The 21,813-nt window shown below is 39.5% G+C and overlaps 1 protein-coding gene across 4 annotated transcripts in view; it reads right to left on the bottom strand.

Annotated features, from left to right (window-relative positions):
- Positions 1 to 10,010: 10,010 nt before the first annotated feature.
- Positions 10,011 to 21,813, bottom strand: part of lrrfip1b (leucine rich repeat (in FLII) interacting protein 1b) — a 70,319-nt gene continuing 58,516 nt past the window's right edge. For all 4 annotated transcript variants that reach the window (XM_036569802.1, XM_036569803.1, XM_036569804.1 and 1 more), the window contains 5 exons: positions 18,259 to 18,308; positions 18,044 to 18,161; positions 15,687 to 15,766; positions 15,397 to 15,501; positions 10,011 to 13,519 (listed from right to left, as the gene is read on the bottom strand). In XM_036569802.1, coding sequence (XP_036425695.1) covers positions 13,409 to 13,519; positions 15,397 to 15,501; positions 15,687 to 15,766; positions 18,044 to 18,161; positions 18,259 to 18,308 — 464 coding nt within the window. In that variant the 3' untranslated portion in view covers positions 10,011 to 13,408. The remainder of the gene's footprint in view (positions 13,520 to 15,396; positions 15,502 to 15,686; positions 15,767 to 18,043; positions 18,162 to 18,258; positions 18,309 to 21,813) is intronic.

Raw genomic sequence — 21,813 nt, 5'->3', positions numbered from 1 at the left:
ACAAAGAACACAAAGGCTCGTCTTGCATTTGCCAAAAACATTTAGAAGACCCCCAAGATTTTTGGGATAATATTCTGTGGACTGATGAGTCAAAGGTGGAACTTTTTGGAAGACATGGGTCTCGTTACATCTGGCGTATTCCACCATAAAAACATCAAACCAACAGTGAAACATGGTGGTGGTAGTGTGATGGTCTGGGGCTGCTTTGCTTCCGCAGGACCTGGACGGCTTGTCATAATTGATGAAACCATGAATCCTGTTGTCTATTAAAGTCCTGGAGGAGAATGTCTGCCTGTCAGTTTGTGACCTAAAGCTCAAGCATAGTTGGGTTGTGCAGCAGGACAATGTTTCAAAGCACACAAGCAAGTTCACCTCTGAATGGCTCAAAAGAAACAAAATTAAGGTTTTGTTGTGGCCGAGTCAAAGTCCTGACCACTGAGATGCTGTGGCGAGACCTTAAATGGGCAGTTTGTGCTTGAAAACCCTCCAATGTAGCCCAATTAAAACAGTTCTGCAAAGAATAGTCGGACAAAATTCCTCCACAGCGATGCAAAAGTTATTGATTGCAGTTGCAGGGTGGCACAACCAGCTTTTAGGTTTAGGGGGCAATTACTGGGGTGATATAAGTTTATTAAGAATAAATCTTTATCTTTAATGATCATTTAAAACAGGCATGTCAAACCAGAGGCCTTCCGACCAAAATGCTGCGGAGATCAGCGTTTACCCTCATCTAACATTCTGAATTCAGTTCATGAAGGCCTTGCTAATTAGCTGATGAGCTGAATCAGGTGTGTTTAATGGGGCAGTGTGCTGAAGTTTGCAGTGTTTTGGTTTGACACATGATTTAAAAGCTACATTTTGTGTTTACACATCATTTTTATCTTATATTAAAATTAGTTGGATGATCCGACACATTTAAATATGACCAATTAGCGAAACTTGAAGAAATCGCATGGGGGCAAATACTTTTTCACAGCACTGTAGTGTCGTTTATGTGGAGGCTCCTCAGAGCACTGTAACTCACTTCTATGATGACATACAGTAATATGGCAAAACTGGTAAATTTCTGTCAATAGTTCAAAAAAAGAACCAGAAAATCTACATTAAGTTTGTTAGCGCTTTAATTAGTCTGCTGACTCTAAATACGACAAAATGCCAAAACCATTTTAAGCACCAGGTAACAGCAAACATTTCCATAACGTAGTTGTGTGTGCATAAACACTGTTTAAACAGGGTTTGCTTAAGCAAAACAGCTGATTTGATATTCTGAAAAGCTCATCAAGCACTTATGGAAATACTGAAGAAAACCCATGTGGCTTCGAATTCAAATCTACCTGATTTTCTTACTCACAGAGTCAGTCAGGCCAGCGTTATTAAAAGCAAGTACACAAGCTGTAAAAGAACTTGTGGTATGAGGAACAGAGCATGTATTACAAGGAAAACAAGAAGAATCTACTGTTGCTTAAAATTCCCCTGTAAGTGGAAAGTTTATTACTGCTGACCAGTTTCAGTGGGTAGTTCATACAGTTTTTCATATATTCTGGAGTCTCTCATTGATCTTGGCCAAGCATTTCATCACATTGTCAGAGAAGGGTCTGACTGCAGAGCCTCAGAGCCTCAGATTTACACCCACAGTTTCACTCCAGCGGTTTCTCATGCGCAGTAGGACAGCGCGGCTGTGCCATGTAAACAAAGTCCACATGGGAAAGTCGAGCATTACGAGGATCCCATTCATATTCAACCAGTGGCCGGTCTCCTCATTTATAGCGTGTCTGATGTAAACAGTGACTGGTTGTGCTGGTTGTATGTGTCTCCATGCATATTACCATTCAGGAAGGGAGACTGTTACCAATATATAAATCAACCATGGGTAACCGGTTAAACCATAAACCAAAACACATGACAAAACCATCAGAAACCAAAAACACTTAATGGTTTCTATGGATTTTTTCAGCTGGGATACACTCAAAAACAAAAGTTTGTTTAAGCCTGAAGCTTAATATCATACTCAGTTTAAACCTGATTAAAGCTAAGTTTTATTCCTGCACATGTAATGTAAGTGTACACATTAAAGCCCCTGTGTTAAAGGTAATGTAACTGATCTATATGTCTACATAACCCATTTGTTTACCCAGGCCACATCAGCTATAGACTGTGTTATATTTACTCTGTGAATGTCTATATGCATTCAAACTAAAGTTTGTTTTAGCCTAAAGCTTGAAATATAATGTTAGCCCAACGCAAATGTATCACAAATTTATTGGAAACCCACATAAAACGACTGGAATGTTGAGCCTAAAACTGGCTAAAACCAAAACAAGTGTCGGCGCATGTGCCGAATGCCACTGGCTCGAACCTGCTGGAGTGATCTCGTTGCATTATCACATGCACAGCAGATGTCTTTGGCAAAACATGCATGCACTATACAAATGCAGTAACCTGACACATGAAGTGGTCACAAGCATGTAGCAGTCAGTACTCACACGGTCAGTGAGATGTGAACAAGCCATGCAAACTGTTACTCCTCAGTGGCATTGCTGTCCCATCAGTTTACAAAACGAATGATTCATTGTATGTAATTATCCACCTCTTAAAGACTCAGATGGTTAGATGGTTCAGAGGTGGAAACTAATTTATTACATCTACAATTGTATGCAAAACTTTGGACAACCTTGATCAAATGATATATTTTGTTGGCCTTTGAGCTGAAAAGCAATGTTAAAGCACAGGTACTTCTTAAAAAAAAAGGAAAAAAACCCTCGAAATTTGGGCGTGTGCAAATGTCGGTACTTAGTAACACTCCTTTTAACAGATATCACTGCCTGCAAATGCCAGGAGTCTTTCTGTTCTTATTTTAGGAAGAGTTTCCTCTCTTTCCTTTCAGAACACTTCTAGTTCTGAGACTCCCTGATTCAGTGTCAGATCGTGAATTACTGAGAAAACTAGTTCAACCAGAAACCAACTTCAGCCTCAGGTTGCCACAGTGGAAGGTTTGTTTGCAACTATCTTAAGTATGAATTCAGGCAGTTAACCAGAAAAGCTTTGGTCAAACTTGAATATAAACTTGAATATAAGAAGTTAAAATTTAGTTCATCGTCTTGGTATCAGTATCACATGCACGCCACTGTTTAGGACATGCTAACCCCACTTAGCAGCTAACTAGCGTTAATTGACTGATGGACAAAAAAGTTCTCAGTTTCAACATTCAAAATGTTTTCCTTGTGCTATTTTTAATTGAATGTAAGTATTAAATGATTTGCACATCATTACGTTTCTGTTTTCTTTTACATTTTGCACAGCGTCCCAACTTTTTGGAAATAGTGCTGTACAAGTGAAGCGCTAGACATCCTAAATAAATACATAGATCATAAATCTCTTTACATGGTGTTCACGCCCACGGTTCTTTATTTTCTTCAGCTCTTTTATCACTTCAGACTTTTGTTTGCCTTGGGATACAGGCATTTATTTGCCAAGCTGAAGCCTGATTCATTGGTATCCATGTCATTTTTTTAACAAGACAAAGGAGCCTAGCCGCAGTGATTGAATGTGACGGTGGGTGTTCTTGTGTAACAGCCACTCAAATGTCAAAAAAATATATTATGTGTGGCTGAATATAATACACTCTTTAAAATAAAGGTGACAAATTGAACCACACAGCATTCTTTGGAGTGATAACATAAAAGAACCACTGTTGGTTCCATGAAGAACCCTTTAATGGGTGGTTGTTTAAAACATTCTTTATTTTCATTGCTCTCATTATGAGTAACGGGAGATGGCAGGATTAAACAAGCAAACATTGAAAAACTCTCTCTAAGCTTTAACCCTCTGGGGTCTAAGGACATTTTCTCAATTTGTGCATGACTTCTTAAATTCTCCTTTAAAGGCTCTTTAAAGGCATATAACACAATACCCATAAGAATCATATCAAAATGCTCCATCGTCTTTGTCACTACTTTCTAAAACCGCTTTAGCAATTTTAGCAACTGTAAATTCTTTGCACATCATTTCACGTTTCCACTGTGGACTGAATGAAGAACGATGGTCAGTCCTTAGTGATTTCCTTAGTGTCCGTTGGTCAGTTTCACACAAAATGTAGACGGACACATCCACCAGTTCCACACAGTGGGAGACAGATGACGTGTATCTCAGCCCCTCTTCATAGGCTCATAACTCCGATGTGAGTCACATACGTTCTCGTGATAGATGGAATGGAAACGGCGACTCTTTGAACCATATTTCTGGGCTGTATTAGCACAAAGAGAGAGAAACATATCCAGAAACATCGAATTTCACACACAGGCATGTTTGTGGACCCCAGAGGGTTAAAAAAAACTCAAGCATTAAATAATACAGTCAGTATTTACTTGCAGTCTTGATAAATCAGAGAAGGTGTGTATGTACTTTGTGGTTTGAGAAATAACTTTAATAAATGCATATATTAAATATTTTTATTCAAAAGAGTCAAACTGTATTCAAATATTGCACTTGTTAAGTTTTGAATTGAAAACTGGAAAACTGGCCAGTCAGGACTTGTTAGTCTCTGTGGTATCTGGGTAGGAAGAGCAAAGCAATCTCTGCTATTGCTTAGGACTTCAGGAGCTGAAGAGAAAGCCAAAGGCATTAGATTAACCCTCAGCATAGTTACATTGTGGCGAAGGAACCGACCAATTCCGCTTTCATTTCCAAGTGGCGGAGCTGATTTCATGAGACAAAACATCACTCTAAGCCTTATGGATACGTCACTAACTGTGAATACGAGCAGCGGCCTAATCAGTGGGTTGTTAGAAATAATAAACAGTGGCGGCAGCTCTAAACCAGAGCTCTCCACTAAATAAAGTCACTGTAAAACTACTACCAGGTAAAATATGAGCTAGTATGTCTGTCACAAGCTTCAAGTAAAACACTGAATGTCTTTTTAGAAGCTTTAAATGCAAGTGTTTAATCGAGAATGACCAAAAAATGTTCATGTGAAACAGCTTTAGTTTAGCGCTAACAAACTGCTATAATCCCTTATGGACACCACCAACGTTAGCATTGTTGCAGAGGTGAGATTTTTGCTTGTGTATTGATGGAGTTTTGACGTTTATGGCCCAATTTAAAGGCCTAGCTCTAATAGTCACGACTCATCGCTGCGTAAATGAAGGATGGTTATACAGAAAATAACCTCATCCTCGCTGGTGGAGGATCTGTGATGTTTTAAATCTGGCCTCCTCCAGCCGAAAAGCTAAAATGAGGTCATAGTTGGATCTTCCAGAAAGACAGTGATCCAAATCTACACAAAAATGGTTTAATGACCCCAGAATAAAGCTTTTGACTTGACCAGGTCAGTCCCCTAACCTCAAACTAATCAGGAGGATGTGGAGAGTCTGTCTTCAGAAGGGGTTTCAGATTCTATGCTCTGTATTCTCAAACCTTATCAAGCAATATAGGAGAAGACTGCTGTCGTGTTGGCAAAGGGAGGTTGTACTTAAGTACTTAATGTTGGGGTGGCAATAATTATGATATTTTAGAATTATATGATTTATAATATTTATAATTTTTTTTCTTAAAATTAGTCTTAGACCAAACTCACTTCAACTAAAGATTAGATTTAGATTTAAAGGTTAGAATTTTTCATATTTTCAGTCTGATGCTGGGCTAATTAACCGCTAACAAAATCTTTGTCAATAATCCTGAAGAAATGACTTTAAATGGAACTCACACCTCTAATACATACCGGATACAGTTGATTCAATCCAAACAGTTTGCACTGCATGTACTGTGTTTATTTTATTTTTGTCATCTAGAGCATGTCTGGTCAGACCGGTCTGTAGTATCTAAGATCTCTCAAACAACACTGAGGCCTTGACTGTTTTTTTCCTTCTTCAATTCTACAGCAAAAACATATTTGTTGTTTCATCCTTCATAATAGAACAAGCTGACATAAATAAGGAGACAGAAACATGATGGTTCACTGACTGCAAGAAAGGTTGGACAATATTTGCCCAATGAATGAAAGCCTCTTTTAAGGCAAAATGCTCCGTATCTTCTTTCCTAATACTGTATAAAGCAGTTCTTACTCTGCCACTTTTATCCTTTTCACTCTTAAAATAGTTTTTGATAAACAGAACACTGCCCTGGTTTCTGTAGTCTAGTCAAGTTGAAATAGAAATATGCTAAAATGATGTTTTATGTGTAAAAAATATGTAAAAAACATAATTAAAATTATATTTTAGCCTGTTCTTGACCAACTTAACCCTTGTGTGGTGTTGATGTGTGTGTTACTCAGTGGTCTGGTGGACCCACCACATTATTGTTTTTTAAATCAATACAGCCATAACAATTTATGTAAAAATACCAGATGTTTAAAATATCACAAGTGGCCTCCTTTAGAGAGTTTTATATTCCTTTATAGTTTTATATTGTTTGTATGTTTGTTTTGATGTTTGCCTTAGAAGTTTGCCATCATATCCTCCGAGATAGTGGCCGAGAGTGACTTTCCAGCTGTGGCTCAGGGGCTTATTGGACTGGCTGTTTGGGTGACACTACATCTCAGCTATTATGCAGCCTGGAAAAGCCGCTTGAGTGATGCTGCATCGCGGCTACGGGGCTTTCTGGACTGGGGACCTGATCGACGTGACAGCGCAGCTTGGGCTGGCTGCTTGGTTGACGTTGCACTGCAGCTATGAGGCTGCCTGGACTGGTGGTGTTCGGCTGCAGGAAAATGCTACCCCTTGGTGGCGAAGGACTTTTCCCTGCCACTAAGGACTCTTTCCGGGCTAGCTACGTGACTCTATACTGTGGTCAGTGAAATTCCCCTCACTAGCTGTGGGAATCGTGGAGTGTGTGTGTGTGTGTGTGTGTGTGTGTGTGTGTGTGTGTGTGTGTGTGTGTGTGTGTGTCCTGTGTTATGTATTGTTGATTATGTATTCATTGTAAAGCGTCCTTGAGCATGAGAAAGGCGCTATATAAATAAAAGTGATGATGATGATGATGATGATGCGCTCACAAGTGGACCTGCAAAGCAGCATAATAGAGCCACAAGATGCCCTCACTGTAGGGGTCAGGCATTCACATATGTGCTGTTCTTTTGTTGTAGCCGGGCCAACTCTGGCCTTTTAGCAATGTTTTTTTTGGGGGGACCCCATCTTGCTAACTGATGTACATAAAATTAGAGGCTAACTAATAATGACTGTCCTAACCTGTCTGAATCATATACATTTATAACTGGTCAATTTGTGTATTTCTGATGTTTAGATGCTCTGTAAGCTTAGTTTAATCTAACCCTGGTATCAGTGGTGACAGCACTGCTTTTTTACTGATATTAATGCTTTCTACATTTTTAGATATTATGATTTCTATTTCCTTCTTTGCCGACTTCTTCATGTGTTTCATGTTGGCTGTTTGTCATAAACATTACGCTTTCATATGCACACGCATGAGGATTAGTCACCACTGGAGTAGTTAAACTTGTTGTAAAAAGAGAAACCATGTCTGTGTTTGTCAGGTTTTGTGAAGCTGAAACAGTCAAAACGTTGGGTCTAAGTTTAATCTGTTTTGTTAGACAGACCCCAGACTGACTATGTCTTCTTGTCCAACTACAAGCCAAAAGAATGGCATGAAAAAAACAAACTTTTATCGTTAAGATTTTTCTCCTCATCTTCTTTTTTCTTTTGTTTTTCAGCTCCAGATGTGTACATTCTTTTTGAGGGCCAATTCTTTTTATTCAGGTTTTTCCTATTATTTATCATCCGTCTTTATGCCAGTCACCCTTCAGTAGAAATACAAAAGTTACCTTTTATCTGTTATCTGTAATCTGTTTGACTTTAGGATACTGTAGCAGGCATTATCACTGTTTTCTGATTGGTGGATTCACTATTCTGCTTTGTGGAACGGTTTTTGGCGATGTCTGGACGAGCTGAGTTACATCTATTTCCTACATTTCTGCTCTCGACAGAATCAGCTCAGTTCTCCGACACAAAAAGCAGGTGGTGGCGATTGATTCAGGGATGAGTTCTAGGGTCCATGTGGCCTGGCTGGACGACTCGCTCCCTGAATTTGCCCATTCTTTTGTTCAGTCTTGTAGTTCTGCCTTGCCACATTATCTTCGCTTTCTTATTCAGGTAACTGTGACGTAAACATAATGTAAAAGTCAAACTTCATGTCTTACCTTCCCTGCAACAAAAAGTCAACAAAAGTTAATGTCTGAAGTATGCAAAACAACATCTAGATAAACCAGAGGAAATTTGTAAATGAAATGTGAACTGATGAAGAAAAATTGAACTTTTTGGCCACAGTTACCAAAGGTATATTAGCAGAGAAAAAGCAGCAGCATTTGATGAAAAGAACACCTTGCCAACTGTTAAGCATTGGGATGTATCTAGTGTGCTTTGGGGTTGTGTGGCAGACAGTGGCACAAGAAACACTACAATAAATACCAGCAAATTCTGGCAAGAAATGTGACTCAGTCTGTCAGGATACAGAAGCGGAAAAAAGCTGGGACAATGATCCAAAACATCCTCAAAATCCAGCATAAACAACTCCACGAAACACAGGCTGAAGCTTTTGGTTGGTATTAAGAGTCCCCTGACTTCATCTTTGGAAATATAAACATGCTGGTCATTCAAGACGGCCCAAGAATGTTGCAGAACTAGAAGAGTCACTTAAGGACATGCATGAAAATGTGCTAGAAAACGGGACAATAGAAAAACTCTTAGCTGGCTACAAAAAGTGTTTGCAAGCTGTGATATCGGCCAAAGTATCTTAGTAGGGTAAGTAAGGTGACTTAGTACATTCCACACCATCAAGTAAAGATGAACAGACACAACCCCTCCCCAACACTACCCCCACCATGTTTCAATGTTGGTATGATGTTATGTTGAGCTGGACTGTCCATAGAACATTATCCTAAAAAGGTTTCTGCTGCTCTTTTATGAAAGCCTCATTTGCCCAGTCGATTTCTTACTGTGGAGTTGTGAACACTGACCTTAGCTGAGGCTAGACAGACCTGCAGTTTGCAGACTTTGCAAGTTCTTTTGGAACTTATTCTTTGTTTATTTTGCTCTTATGAAAAGGATGGGTTCCCTTTTTGAGTCTTAGTTCCTCTCAAGGTTTCTTCCTCTTGCTCTTAGGGAGTTTTTCCTTGCCACTGTCGCTCACGGGGGCTCGGACCAAGATCTTTTCTGTAAAGCTGCTTTGTGACGACACCTGTTGAAAAAGCGCTAAATAAATAAACTTGACTTTCTGAATAATTGGCCTCGGCTAAAGCTAAATTTGGTTAATTACCATGGGCGAAAAAGCTCTTTGAGTAAATTAAATAACAATAAAAATATCATTTTGTTTTTTTTTTTAACAAAACCTCAAAAACCCAAAGCCACTGATGTTTTAAGCTGGTGTTATCCCAGGTGCCTGTTCTGTCCACTGAATGTCCATATAATGTCCATGTTCTCGCACCGTGATTCGTGATCCGTGACACCTTCCACACGTTTAGTTTTCTTTTTTTTTAAGTTAATAAAATATAAAATATTTGTATACAGAGGTTGGATTTACTACTTTTCCCCTCAAAAATGAACAAAACGTCATTTGGAATGCAAATTTTTGCATACAATTGTAATAGTAAAATATCTTCACTGTATCTCTGATACAGTTGACTTATTAGCAGGATATAAGCTATTAATTTTTGTATTTGTGTTCTTGAGTATATTAATATGCTTGTAATGCCATATTTATAAAGTCCTGAATCTGTCTATAAGCTGTTTTGGAGTATTGCATGATAAATCAGTGAGAGTGAAACAGATCCAGAAATTAGCAGCTTTTAGCAGATGACTCAGAAAACGTGCCTTGACAAGTGAGGAAAGCTGTAAAACACATGAATATTGTTGAGGGAAGTTTTAGAGGTACAGCAAAGACACACACTTTTAAAGTGCAATGCTGCCCTCTGCTGTTTATGCACAGAAACTGTTTGAGTTATTTATAAAGAGCGTAACTGAAGCGATTCCATCTGTGGAAAAAAAAACCCAAAAACACCTGAATTATTGCATGAATGTGTTTAATTATGTTGTATCACACTGACCAGCCTTTGTGTACATAAAGTAATGACCACTGAAGGTCTGTCCATGGAAAGGATTGCAAGTTGAGCACATGTCCAGTTCTCCTATGGAGGGAATGACTGTAAGGTCTGTAGATAAAGTGGTGCAGCATCTCCTGGGCCCACAGTTTGCTGGAGAAGGAAGATGCGAGTCACATAACACAATCCAAAAAGAAAGAACCTCTGGAGCTCATTAGGGCCCGACTGATATATCAGTTGGCCAGTAATATTGGCCGATATTGATGTCCTGTGAAATTATCAGTACTGTTCAGAACTTGGCTGATGATGCACCAATATTTAGTGACCTGTTTTATACTGGTGCGTACAAACACCTCCGATGTGGAGGAAACCATTTACAATTATATCATATGACTATAGGGCTGTGAAAAAGTATTCGCACCCTTTCTGATTTTATCTGTTACTGCATCTGTCACAACGAATGCTTTTAGAGCTTTAAACAAGATGCAATATTAGACTAAGAGAATCTTATCAAGGACAAAAGATTTTAAATTATTTCATTTTTTACAGTTAGCCAACATGCAAATCACTCATGTGAAACAGATCCAGATGTTCGCAGCTGTTAGCGGATGTTGTTTCATGTAAATAAGCCCCCTTAAAACTTGTTTCCTGACCTTTAGCAGTAGTAACTGCAGTCATCGTTTCCTATACTTTGATATCAGCCTTGTACATTTGTTGTGGAGGAATTTGAGCCCACTCTTCTTTGCAGAACTGCCTTAATTCAGATATACTGGTAGGTTTTTGAGTATGAAGTGCTTGTTTGAAGCCCTGCTACAGCATCTCTGTTGGGTTCAAGCCATGGATCGTTGTCTTGCTGCAGAACCTGAGTACATTTCAGCTTCAGCTCAAGTAAAGATGAACAGACACAATCCCTCCCCAACACTACCACCACCATGTTTCGATGTTGGTATGATGTTACGTTGAGCTGGTCTGTCCATAGAACATTATCCTAAAAAGGTTTCTGCTGCTCTTTTATGAAAGCCTCATTTGCCCAGTCGATTTCTTACTGTGGAGTTGTGAACACTGACCTTACCTGAGGCTAGACAGACCTGCACTTTTGGAACTTATTCTTTGTTTATTTTGCTCTTATGTTATTCTTTGCTATCTGCTGTCAACCAGAGGAGGATGGGCTCCCCTTTTGAGTCTTAGTTCCTCTCAAGGTTTCTTCCTCTTGCTCTTAGGGAGTCTTGCCACTGTCGCTCACGGGGGGCTCGGACCAAGATTTTTTCTGTAAAGCTGCTTTGTGACAACACCTGTTGTAAAAAGCGCTAATAAACTTTGACTTGACTTTCTGAATAATTGGCCTCTGCTAAAGCTAAATTTGGTTAATTACCATGGGCGAAAAAACTCTTTGAGTAAATTAAATAACAGTAAAAATGTGTTTTGTGTTTGATGATGTTCTTTTTGGCTGATATTATATTTTATTTAAAGATCTAAAAAGCATTCACTGTGAGAAACACGCAGTATTAGGAGAAAATTAGTCTTAAATCAGTCACTATCGATCATTATTGGTCACAAACATTTCATATCAGTCAGGCACTGGTGCTCATCCCAAGGCCCAAAGAGGCTACTGCCACTGCTTTCTTGTGGCCCAAAGTCCAAAGCAGCAGCCAATTACATTCAAACAAAATAAGCATTATTGCAATATCATTTTGTTTTTTCTTAACAAAACCTCAAAAACCCAAAGCCACTGATGTTTTAAGCTGGTGATATCCCAAGTGCCTGTTCTGTCTACTGAATGTCCATATAATGTCCATGTTCTCGCACCATGATTCGGCAAACTAGATGGACAAGTGCTGTCTTTTTATCCCTTTGACATCTATGACACCCTCTGACATGGACAAACCCCCATCTGCAGACACATATATACAAAAAAATAAACAAAACATAGGGCCCCTTCATTAAGTGGCCAATAATCTGTGTATTTTACAGATATTCACACAAGTGTGCAACAGTTTGGTCAAACGCATTAGGTCCTATTTCTGGCTCTGCTTAACTGGAATGGATGTATGATATATAAGTTTTATAATGAATCCCATCTAGTACTTGCCTGTCTGACTCATTATCACCAGAAGTCTTTCTTTTCTGGCATAAAGGAATGATGTGAAAGATATGTTGACATTTCAGAAGTACTTTAATGGATCTACTTATTTAATGCAGAGCCACAATTATTATAGTTAACGTAATATAGGTCCCAACTAGACTTAATAGCTAGTTCATTTGTGCACTTTTTGCACATTAGTAAATGCATTTTGTAATGCAAACTAAATGTAATAACACACCTGTGCATCTTATATCGTCCATTCTATATCTTCTTCCATCTTCCAACCTACTGAGAATTTGTAGCTCGTAACGTAAAACACAAAAATTCTATTCATTTTGAATGTGTGAGGTCACACTATCAGAAGTAGTGCAGTATTTTAGACTGAAACCTCAATGTTATGTAGCTCCTTTAACAAAAGAGTGCTACAATTTTTCATTAGGTTGAATCTGATTTTTGCAGACATTCTGTAAAGCTTGTCCAACCCGGCAACAGTTGCTATGAAAGAACGCATTCGTGATCGAAGCCTGGATAGGTCAACTGAGCGCACTCCAGAGTCATATGCTCTATATTCTTTTGCCTCCAGAGAGGAGTAGCTACTAATTATGTTGATTGTTCAGCTCCCTGCCGAGAGGAAGCACAGTGTCTGTGAATCCAACAGCACGTGGTGTCCGTGGACAACACACCCGTGTACACTGGAACAGCCCAATCCCTTCATCTGCCAGCCTGTATGTCTGTAGCTATGTTTCCAGGCTCCGGACCAGAATCTCCATGCTGCAGAAAGAGATGACTGATAAAGTGCGTTAGCCACTAGGTGGCGCCAAAGTCAACGCCCACGATGCTGATATGCTCCTGTGAACTCCTATCAATGTGCTTCATGTTCAGATTGCTCCAAGAACACAGGGGAACAGTGTGGTCCATGGGCTGAATCCAGCAAGGTCAAGAAATGTTCAATGCTCATCAAGACTCCTCCGGAAATGGCACCTTCATCCTGTTCATAAGGAATCTCAAACACCTTTATTCTGCTCCTGTCCTAGACTCAAATAATGCAGTGAGCCTTAATGCCACTAGGGCACTGCTACTCCAGTTAAACAATTCTGCAGGTGTGAGTTTTCATCTGAAGTGTTTTAGAATGGCACGTAGTTTGGGTAATTAACATCGCTGATTACTGGGCCTGTTCAATTTGTAACTGTAGATCATGAAATGAGGTGTGGGTGCTACAGGGCTGATGCCAATAGATGATGAAAGCAGTTTGAGGGCAGGGCAGCGGGCTCGGGCAGGCATCACTGCTGGGCCAGCAGTGCACTCCGATTGGCCTTCATCTTCTCCAGTCTCTTGGACAGGTGGCTGTTGCTGGCCTCCAGTTCATCGATGCGGTCTAGAGCAGACCTCAGCTAGAAATGAAAAGAGGAAAAAGACTAGGGTTAGTTCCAACAACACAATCTGACTGAGTGAGAAGTGCCCTACTCACAGTTACACTATATGGACAAAGGTATTGGGACACCTACACATTACACTTACAAGAGCTTTTATAAATCCCATTCTAAATCCATGGGAATTAATATGGAGTTGGTCCCCCTTTGCAGCTCTAACAGCTTCCACTCTTCTGGGAAGCTTTTTACAAGATGTTGGAGAGAGTCTGTGGGAATTTCTGATCCTTCATCCAGAAGAGCATTTGTAAGGTCAGACACTGATGTTGGACGAGAGGGCCTGGCTCACAATCTCTGTTCTAGTTCATCCCAAAGGTGAATGATGGGGTTGAGGTCAGGACTCTGTGAGGGCCAGTCAAGCTCTTCCACACCAAACTCTCCCAGTCAGGCCTTTATGGACCTTGCTTTGTGCACTGGCAGTTCTTTTGCTGATGTTGCTTGCAGAGGCAATTTGGAACTCTCTATTGAGTGATTCAACAGAGAACAGACACTGTGTGCTTCAGCTCTGTGACCACTCTGTGAGTTTGCATGGTCTACTGCTTCATGGCTGAGCTGCTGTTGCTCATAGATGCTTCCATTTCACAATAATAGCACTTACAGTTGTCTGGGGCAGATCTAGCAGGAAAGACATTTCACAGACTGACTTGTGGCAGAGGTGGCTATGACAGTCCATGTTTAAAGCCACTGAGCTCGTCAGTATGACCCATTCTACTGCCAGTGTTTGTCAATCGAGACTGCAATGCTATGTGCTTAATTTTATCCACCTGTCAGCAATGGGTGTGGCAGAAACACCTCAACTCAATAATTACGAGGGGTGTCCAAATACTTTTGTCCACATAGTGTATTTGTGATAGTGGCATGTATTTTCACAAAAATGGCTGAACACCAGTTGCAAAGAAAGCTTTATGCTGTGTACTACGGTTCTCCTTTAGCACATACAAAAACAGAAAATAACTTCTATAAGATTATATTTGATCTGCAGCCCATTTGGTCTGATTTTGAAGAAGAGTGCAACAGCAGGACTGCATCAAATTCCAAACGGTCATTGCCTCTAAGCATGCTTTTCGGTGGGCAGCTATGACGGTGGCACAATTTAAGAAACTGGAATTAGCCAAAGACGAACAGACTACAGTTTGGCTAACAAGAAGGGAGGTGAAATGCTTTATGGAACAAAACGACGTTCAGGGTAATCTGAGCAGAACCTGATATTGCAATAGATTCATGGCTCTTTCTATAACACAAAAGGCTTCTACTTTTTGTGACAGAAGGAGCTACGAATATTTAAGCATGTTTGGTACAACGTGCTCTAACCTGTGACCCAATCACAGCCATGTTGTTCACAATAACACTCGTGTTCTATTGCTTAAATGTTTTTTTTCTTGTAATTATTTATCAGGGGTTGAGGAGAATGTTAATTTCAATTCTCTACACTTGCGCTCACAATATTTCTATCATATTAAATTGATTTTAATTGTGGTTATTTATTTATTTTTTTGGCCATTCCATCCTGTAATCTACAAGACTGAGATTAGGCAATTTCATAAATACTAAGCAAAGTAGCGAACCAATTATCAGACGTTTTGAAGCACTGTGGACATCACAAATCTGCCTACTCCAGTTCTGGTTAGTACTAAACTCCCTCTCTGTAGCAAAGCTGAATTAAAGTTATTTCAGGCCTGCTGTGATGCCAAACACATAGCATGCAGTTTATACGGTCCCCAGTGGGCCACTGTGTCTTCTCCACTTGATGAATAACGACTGAATGTGGACACCAGCGAAATACATCAAGCGAGGTCCAAGTACTTTAATTACAAGCCCAAAATGGATCTATAGATTGTTACCTCTCTCTGCAGTTTACGCTTCTCCACTTTCAACTCATCCTCCACTTTCTCTGCTGCTTCAGAGGCAGTTTTATAGCGGGTCACCTGACCCTCCAGCCGAATGATCTGGAAAACATTAAACATTAACAAAGTCATTAAAAAGAAATTAAGAGATCATTCTGCATTCCTGATTGCGGTTCTAAAATACCTTGAAACCACTTTTAAACCAAGTACACGATTGGCTGTACTTAGCAGTGAAGGATGAGATTCTCTTCTACTACCCATTTGATCACTGCTGTTACCCCACTTACGTTCTGCTCAAGAGCTGCGACCTCCTGCTCAGACTTCACCAGCTTAAATTTCAAGTCGCTGATTTGCCTGTTAGCATCTCCTGCATTGACAAAGACACAACAAGAAACAATACTGAGGAATCTCGACTGGCACTTCAGAAGTGTCATCGCATCTTTTGGATTCCAACATTGTATATTATATGGAAAGTCATAGCAATAATGGAAGTTTTTTGCAGTATCTGTTTACTCTAAATTGAAAAAGTTGATAGGTTTTATATGCACTCAATGTCCACTGTCCACTTAATCAGAAACTCCTACCTTGTACTCCCACTCACTGGCCACCTTATGCAGTTCCAACTATATTCAGCCCAAAATATGTGTATTGGTACTGTATGCACTTTGTTGTCATGCACAGAAGCTACTCTCTACCCAATTCATCTGTCAGTTTCTGACCCCAGGGCTGCTGCTGACTAGACATTATTTGTGTGTTGGCCCATTTTCAACAGAGCAGTAGCCACGTTTACATGCAGTGTAATAAACCGTTAATAATCAGACTAATAGCTCAATCAGAATATAATACGTTCATGTATGCTAGTCTAGTCTAAATGAGGCCATTCGAAATACAAGTTCTATTGAACTGAACGAGGTGGGTAATCCTGTAAATAATCCGTTAAATAGAAGAATAATATCCGTGTAAACGCCTGTATCTGATTACATTCCCTATCGGAAAGTTTAAGTCCGTTCTGATCATGTTCGTCGCGTCATAGTGAAAGTTTATACCGTTCAACATGGCGGAGCAGAAACTGGTCTGCAGAGGAGACGAAGTTTATGCTCTGATCTTTAAAAGACGGTGGTGGGACGGACGTCCAGCTTATGTGTCTCAGAACACGACGTCTTTCTCTCGGGCTTCTTTAATAAGGACATGTGAAGGACGTTTTCCTGAGTCTGACATCATTTTAAAGTGATTAAAAACACAAGCACTGCTCACTGCTGCTCATCTCACTCTGACTGGACTCACGTGATTCTGGTTGTCATGGTAACGTCTACACTAAGTGGTTCTTCACGCGTGTGTAATTTTGGATCTGATTGTTTGCGGTGAGCATGTAAACGAAGATTTACCATCAGATTGATGAGTAGAGTCAGAATAAACACCTCAGTCTTAATCTATAATCGGAATGTATTCAATCAGATTGGCAAGAAGAAACACAGCCAGTGACACTGACGTGGTAGTGCCATACCCAGGTACCCAGCAATCTTTGATTTTGTTCAATCGACATACATCTCTGATTATGGTCTTCTGCCCAATGAGGGCTGGGATAGCCCCTCAGCCCAGGAGGATAAGCCTGAGTAGATGATTGAACAGCAGTCGCTGATGGTTGAATAACTGTTGATCTAATGTCAGCACTCATGTTGATTCAATGTTGAAACAAGTGTCTACACAATTACTGGGCAGTGTTGATTCAACGTTGAATCAGTTCAGTATTAAAAGCATGCTTACATTTTCAGGCTTTTAGCAGAAACTCTAATCCAGAGAAACCTACAGTGGTAGGAGAGGGCAGCTTTGGGGGCCTACCTGAAGACTTTTTTCCCCTGGATGGGGATCAAATCTCCAATCTTCTACATGCAGTGCAATTGTTTACTCACAGTGCCGTTCTTCACACCTCTTCCACATGCTTACAAACTGGATGACATAAGTTGGTAGAACATGTGGCATGTAGCCATGTGAAAGCGGCGTAAAGAACAGTGCACTGGGTAATGCAATAGCCTGGAATACAGTAAATTCGGGATTGAATCCCCATCCAGGCAGCACTGCCATGCAGGAATGAATCCACTATAACTGTAACAGCTAAAAATGTGAGTAAGGTTTGTTACGTTTTGTAAATACCAAACTGAATTTTGTTTGCTTTTAATGCTAAATCAACACTGCATAAAGGATAAAGCACAGCATCAACAGTAAATCAACAAAATTAGATCAACTGCTACTCAACTATCAGTGGCTGATTTCCCAACACCGAATCAATGGTCAATACAATGAGAAATGGTATCAACAAAGTTGCCCAATATCAAAATTTCAATCAAAGTTTGTTGTCTGGGATAGTCGTGCGGTGCTGGTAAGAGTTGTGTTACTGGGATTATATACACGTCAGCATCACTGCTAAATTAACAGCAGTACAACATCCAACCATACCCAGCCAGAACTGGTCAGAAACTGACCACTAGTGAAGGAACAGAGGATTACTAACACACACTGAGCATCAACATATGAGCTACAGTCTGTAATTGTACACCAGCAAGGTGGAGCAACACGGTAGATGTTTCTAAGAGTTGTACTGAGCTTAGCACAAAACTATCTGCAGGGTCCGAAATGCATGTCTTACTCTGTAAATCCAGGATATGAGGGTCCAGGCCATTCTGGAGGTCATCTTCATCTGGGCTGACCGCCTCCTCTGTGCCATTCCTCTGCTTTTGCTCCACAACAGCTTTCAGCTTCCTGACCTACACACATAGGCACCATGTAAATCAGCAGTATGGCCTATGATGGACAAACAACAGCATGAGGTGAGGTGAGGTGAGGTGAGGTGATGAGATCTACCTGTTCAAGCAAACCCTCCCTCTCCTCAACCAGCTTCCTCAACCGGATCTCTAAAAGATACAACACACACAGACAAGCCTTAGTAAACCTGATGCACTATTAGAGGCATTAATGCATTGAATGTGCTGGATTAATTTCTGAGGATGGTATTTATTTAATTGTTTTTAGCAGCAGATATCGTATGTTGATGTAAAATTTCTGCACAGAAAAATCCCTCAGTAAAAAACATCTGAAGCTTATCTGAACTGGCACTTAGGGCTTAATGGTCTGGGGAAAACGTCTAAATGCAATTTTTCTGATCAATACTGCAAATGTGATTATCTTTATTATTTAAATTAAGGCCTTTCCACACAAGTTATCCACCAAAAACATAATACATAAATTATCATTACCATCATAAACAAAGCCCATGTGAGAGAACCTGTCGAGTCAATACTAGGAAAAAATACCTAACTGCGATTTTTCTGACTGATCTTGTGATTTAAATGCAATTCTTTTCTATGAAATTAAGCTCCCGTCCTTTTTTTCACCAAGAAGATTAGGCTCAAACGCTGAATGTAGTGTGCCAGACTCACAGTTCACCTGCTCTGCACTATTAGGTTAATTTTTTTTTTAAAAAATAAAGGCCATCTTGAATTATGATAATTAAAATTGCATTCTTTCAAACTGTGATTTCAATATAAAAGCGATTAATCGTTCAGCCTTATTTAGACCCCTTTCAATTCACATCAAATCTGATATGTTGTTATGACAGAAAGAATAATATTAAAAATAACCCATTCTGGTGTATTTCCTGCACTTGATTTGCACTGCTTTAGGCTATTTAATTAAAGTTTGAAAAAACTTTCCTGTAAAATATAATGAGCTTTATAACGAATCATATTAAAGGTCTTGTGGACTCAACCAAAACGATTCATACACTAATGTTCAAAGGTTTGGGATCACTTGTTATATTAATAATTTGTGTTATTTTGTATACAAAAATAACTTTTAACAATGTAGATTTAAATAAATAAACAAGATGCCAGAAAGCATTTTTAGATGTTTTATTATGTATGCCCTGCAATATACTTTGCACTATTGCAGTATAGTTTTGGACAAGTTATCTACCTCAAGATTTGACCACTTTTCATATGTATTTGAGTGTTAAATTTATTAAAACTTCATTTCCAAATGTACCATGACTTTGTCTGTCATTTTAGAATCATCTACAGTTATGTTCCTCATTCTGAAGCCATCTAAAATTTCTTTTTTTTTCCTTTATCTGAGCTTCCAGCTAATTATTTGAAAACTGTGAAGGTGCACAGGACTAACAGACTGAATTCATTTTACACATTTATCTGAAACCAAATTAGTTTTATATATAGCTGAAAACGCTGATTGTAAACTTTTGAACAGTAGTTTATATGCATAGTTTCCACATATACAGAGAACTGCAATTCTGGATGAGTTACATCTCGTGAGTGTACAATACTGTGCAAAAGTCAGAGACCACCCTTCATCCACATATTTAACAGAAAATTACACAGAAGCCTCAACAACCAAATACAATATCCCACTCCTCAGCATTTAGTATGTACACCCTTTGCTTTTATTATAGCCTCCATTTTTTCAGGACACTTGCTTTTCGTTTTTCAAAGAAATCTGCTGGGATATTTTTCCACACCTCCAAAGTTCAGTCTTAGAACTTAGTTGGTTGGATTTTCTGCATCTCACTATCCAAGTAATCCAAAACACATTCAGTGTTGCTGAGGTCTGGACTCTGGGGTGGTCAGTCATTGTTCACCAGCAGCTTCTGTGCTTGATTTGCAAATTTTGTTTTTTGTCTGTCTCCTTTTCTCAGAGAGGTTCTTCTTGACAGCTACACATCCTTTCAGACCCACAGCGCTGAGTCGTCTTCTCACAGTGGAAGGATGGACAGAAACACCTGTGGATGTTTTCAGATCTGAAGCAGCTTGATTTTCTCCTCTCTCTCAAAGATGAAAGCTTTAAGTGCTGTTTATCAGATGGGGACAGTTTCGGTGGTCTACCATGTCTTGCACGGTTAGGAGTTCCATTTTGTTTGCATCTTATTTTTATCTAATTTCTTTTGACGTCCCCCTTCCTCATGCAGGTGGATGATCTTCTGTCTAATCTCCTCAGAAATCAGGCCTGAAAAAATAACTTTCACACTGGAAATTAAATAAATGAAGAGTGGTCTTTTTTGCACAGTATTATACATATGTAGGTTCATCATTCTTTAAAGACAATGCGAAAACAAGTTCTTCCAGATATTTTGAAGACTATAGTAAAAAATATACAAGATGAGGAATAAATGAAAGAGCTGAAAGCCTGAACTAAACAGCCTCTTTCAGGCAGATGCATTTATGCATTTTAAATCATCTACATATCTAAAATTTTGCACTTTTAGAGGGAAGAGATTCACATCCACCTCAGGCTTCTGTTATACGTTTTGTAAGAATAAACCTTTTTAAACCCCTAAATTTAATGGATCCACCACTGGGTTCCATTCCTCACTCTTACTTTGTAATTTTGCAGTGTTTTCCATGCAGTATCTTTTATAATGATCCTTAAGATGTGGTCATACAAAGGGGCTAAGACAAATACATACACAGCCTTGAATATAGAATAAAGAGATCAAAGAATAGAGCTGATATAGAGAATGTCAGTGTTCAGAAGAAGCAAGCTGTTTGTTCATGTCACCCTGTTTAGAGTGTACTGAATAGAGCACACTCAGAAAGATCACGACTTTAATGATTCTGGTGTCAAATTCTCCACTGAGGTGTGTGTCTCACACAGAGCTACACAAACTGGACCACACATTTGATCCACTGGATGCAGTCGCAATATAAAAGTCAAGTTTTCCAGACTCTTTAAAACACTTACAATGTCATTTGATGCTTTCACAGTAAAATCTCCCAAATGAGGCAGTATAAGAACAATACAAGGGTCTGGACACAAGATTGGTATTACACATCTAAACATAACTACAATACTATTCTATAAAGAAATCAGTACTAAACAATCACTATTTTAAAAATTATGATAAGCTGCATTCATTTCTCTTCTTGGTCTTCTGCCTCATCTTCCTCGTTTGATCCCCAGCAGCAGTTTCCTCTTTCAGATGCTCAGTGCTGGATGTATATGATGGGTCTAATCTTAGAACTTCAAAGTCCAATAGTCCAGCTTCTTGGCAGCTGTCTAAAAACATGGCTATGCCTTTCTCCTCCACTGGCATGGGAAGTATGCAATCCTCTGTTTCAAGCTGAGACTCTGTCTCAGACTGTTCCTGCTCGCTGTTCAGTGAGTGGACTTCTCTTGAGGTGCTCATCATCTCCAAATCACCATGGTTCTGGGGCTTTGTGAGATCTTGACAGCTTTTGCTGGTTTCTGGCGTCTCTATGTTCCTCACGGTTTCATCATCACTTTGCCTTTTCTTTTGAATGGCTGCAGAATGACTCTGAGTATAAATACTCTGGGAATTGTTTTGTTGTGCTGAAAGTGCTTCTACATCTTTATTCAGCAGATCTGTGGTGTTCTCCGTTTGGTTTTCTG

Source organism: Colossoma macropomum, unplaced genomic scaffold, assembly GCF_904425465.1.
Source record: "Colossoma macropomum unplaced genomic scaffold, Colossoma_macropomum, whole genome shotgun sequence".
Classification (NCBI taxonomy): domain Eukaryota; kingdom Metazoa; phylum Chordata; class Actinopteri; order Characiformes; family Serrasalmidae; genus Colossoma; species Colossoma macropomum.
This window is presented reverse-complemented; position numbering and strand designations above follow the sequence as displayed.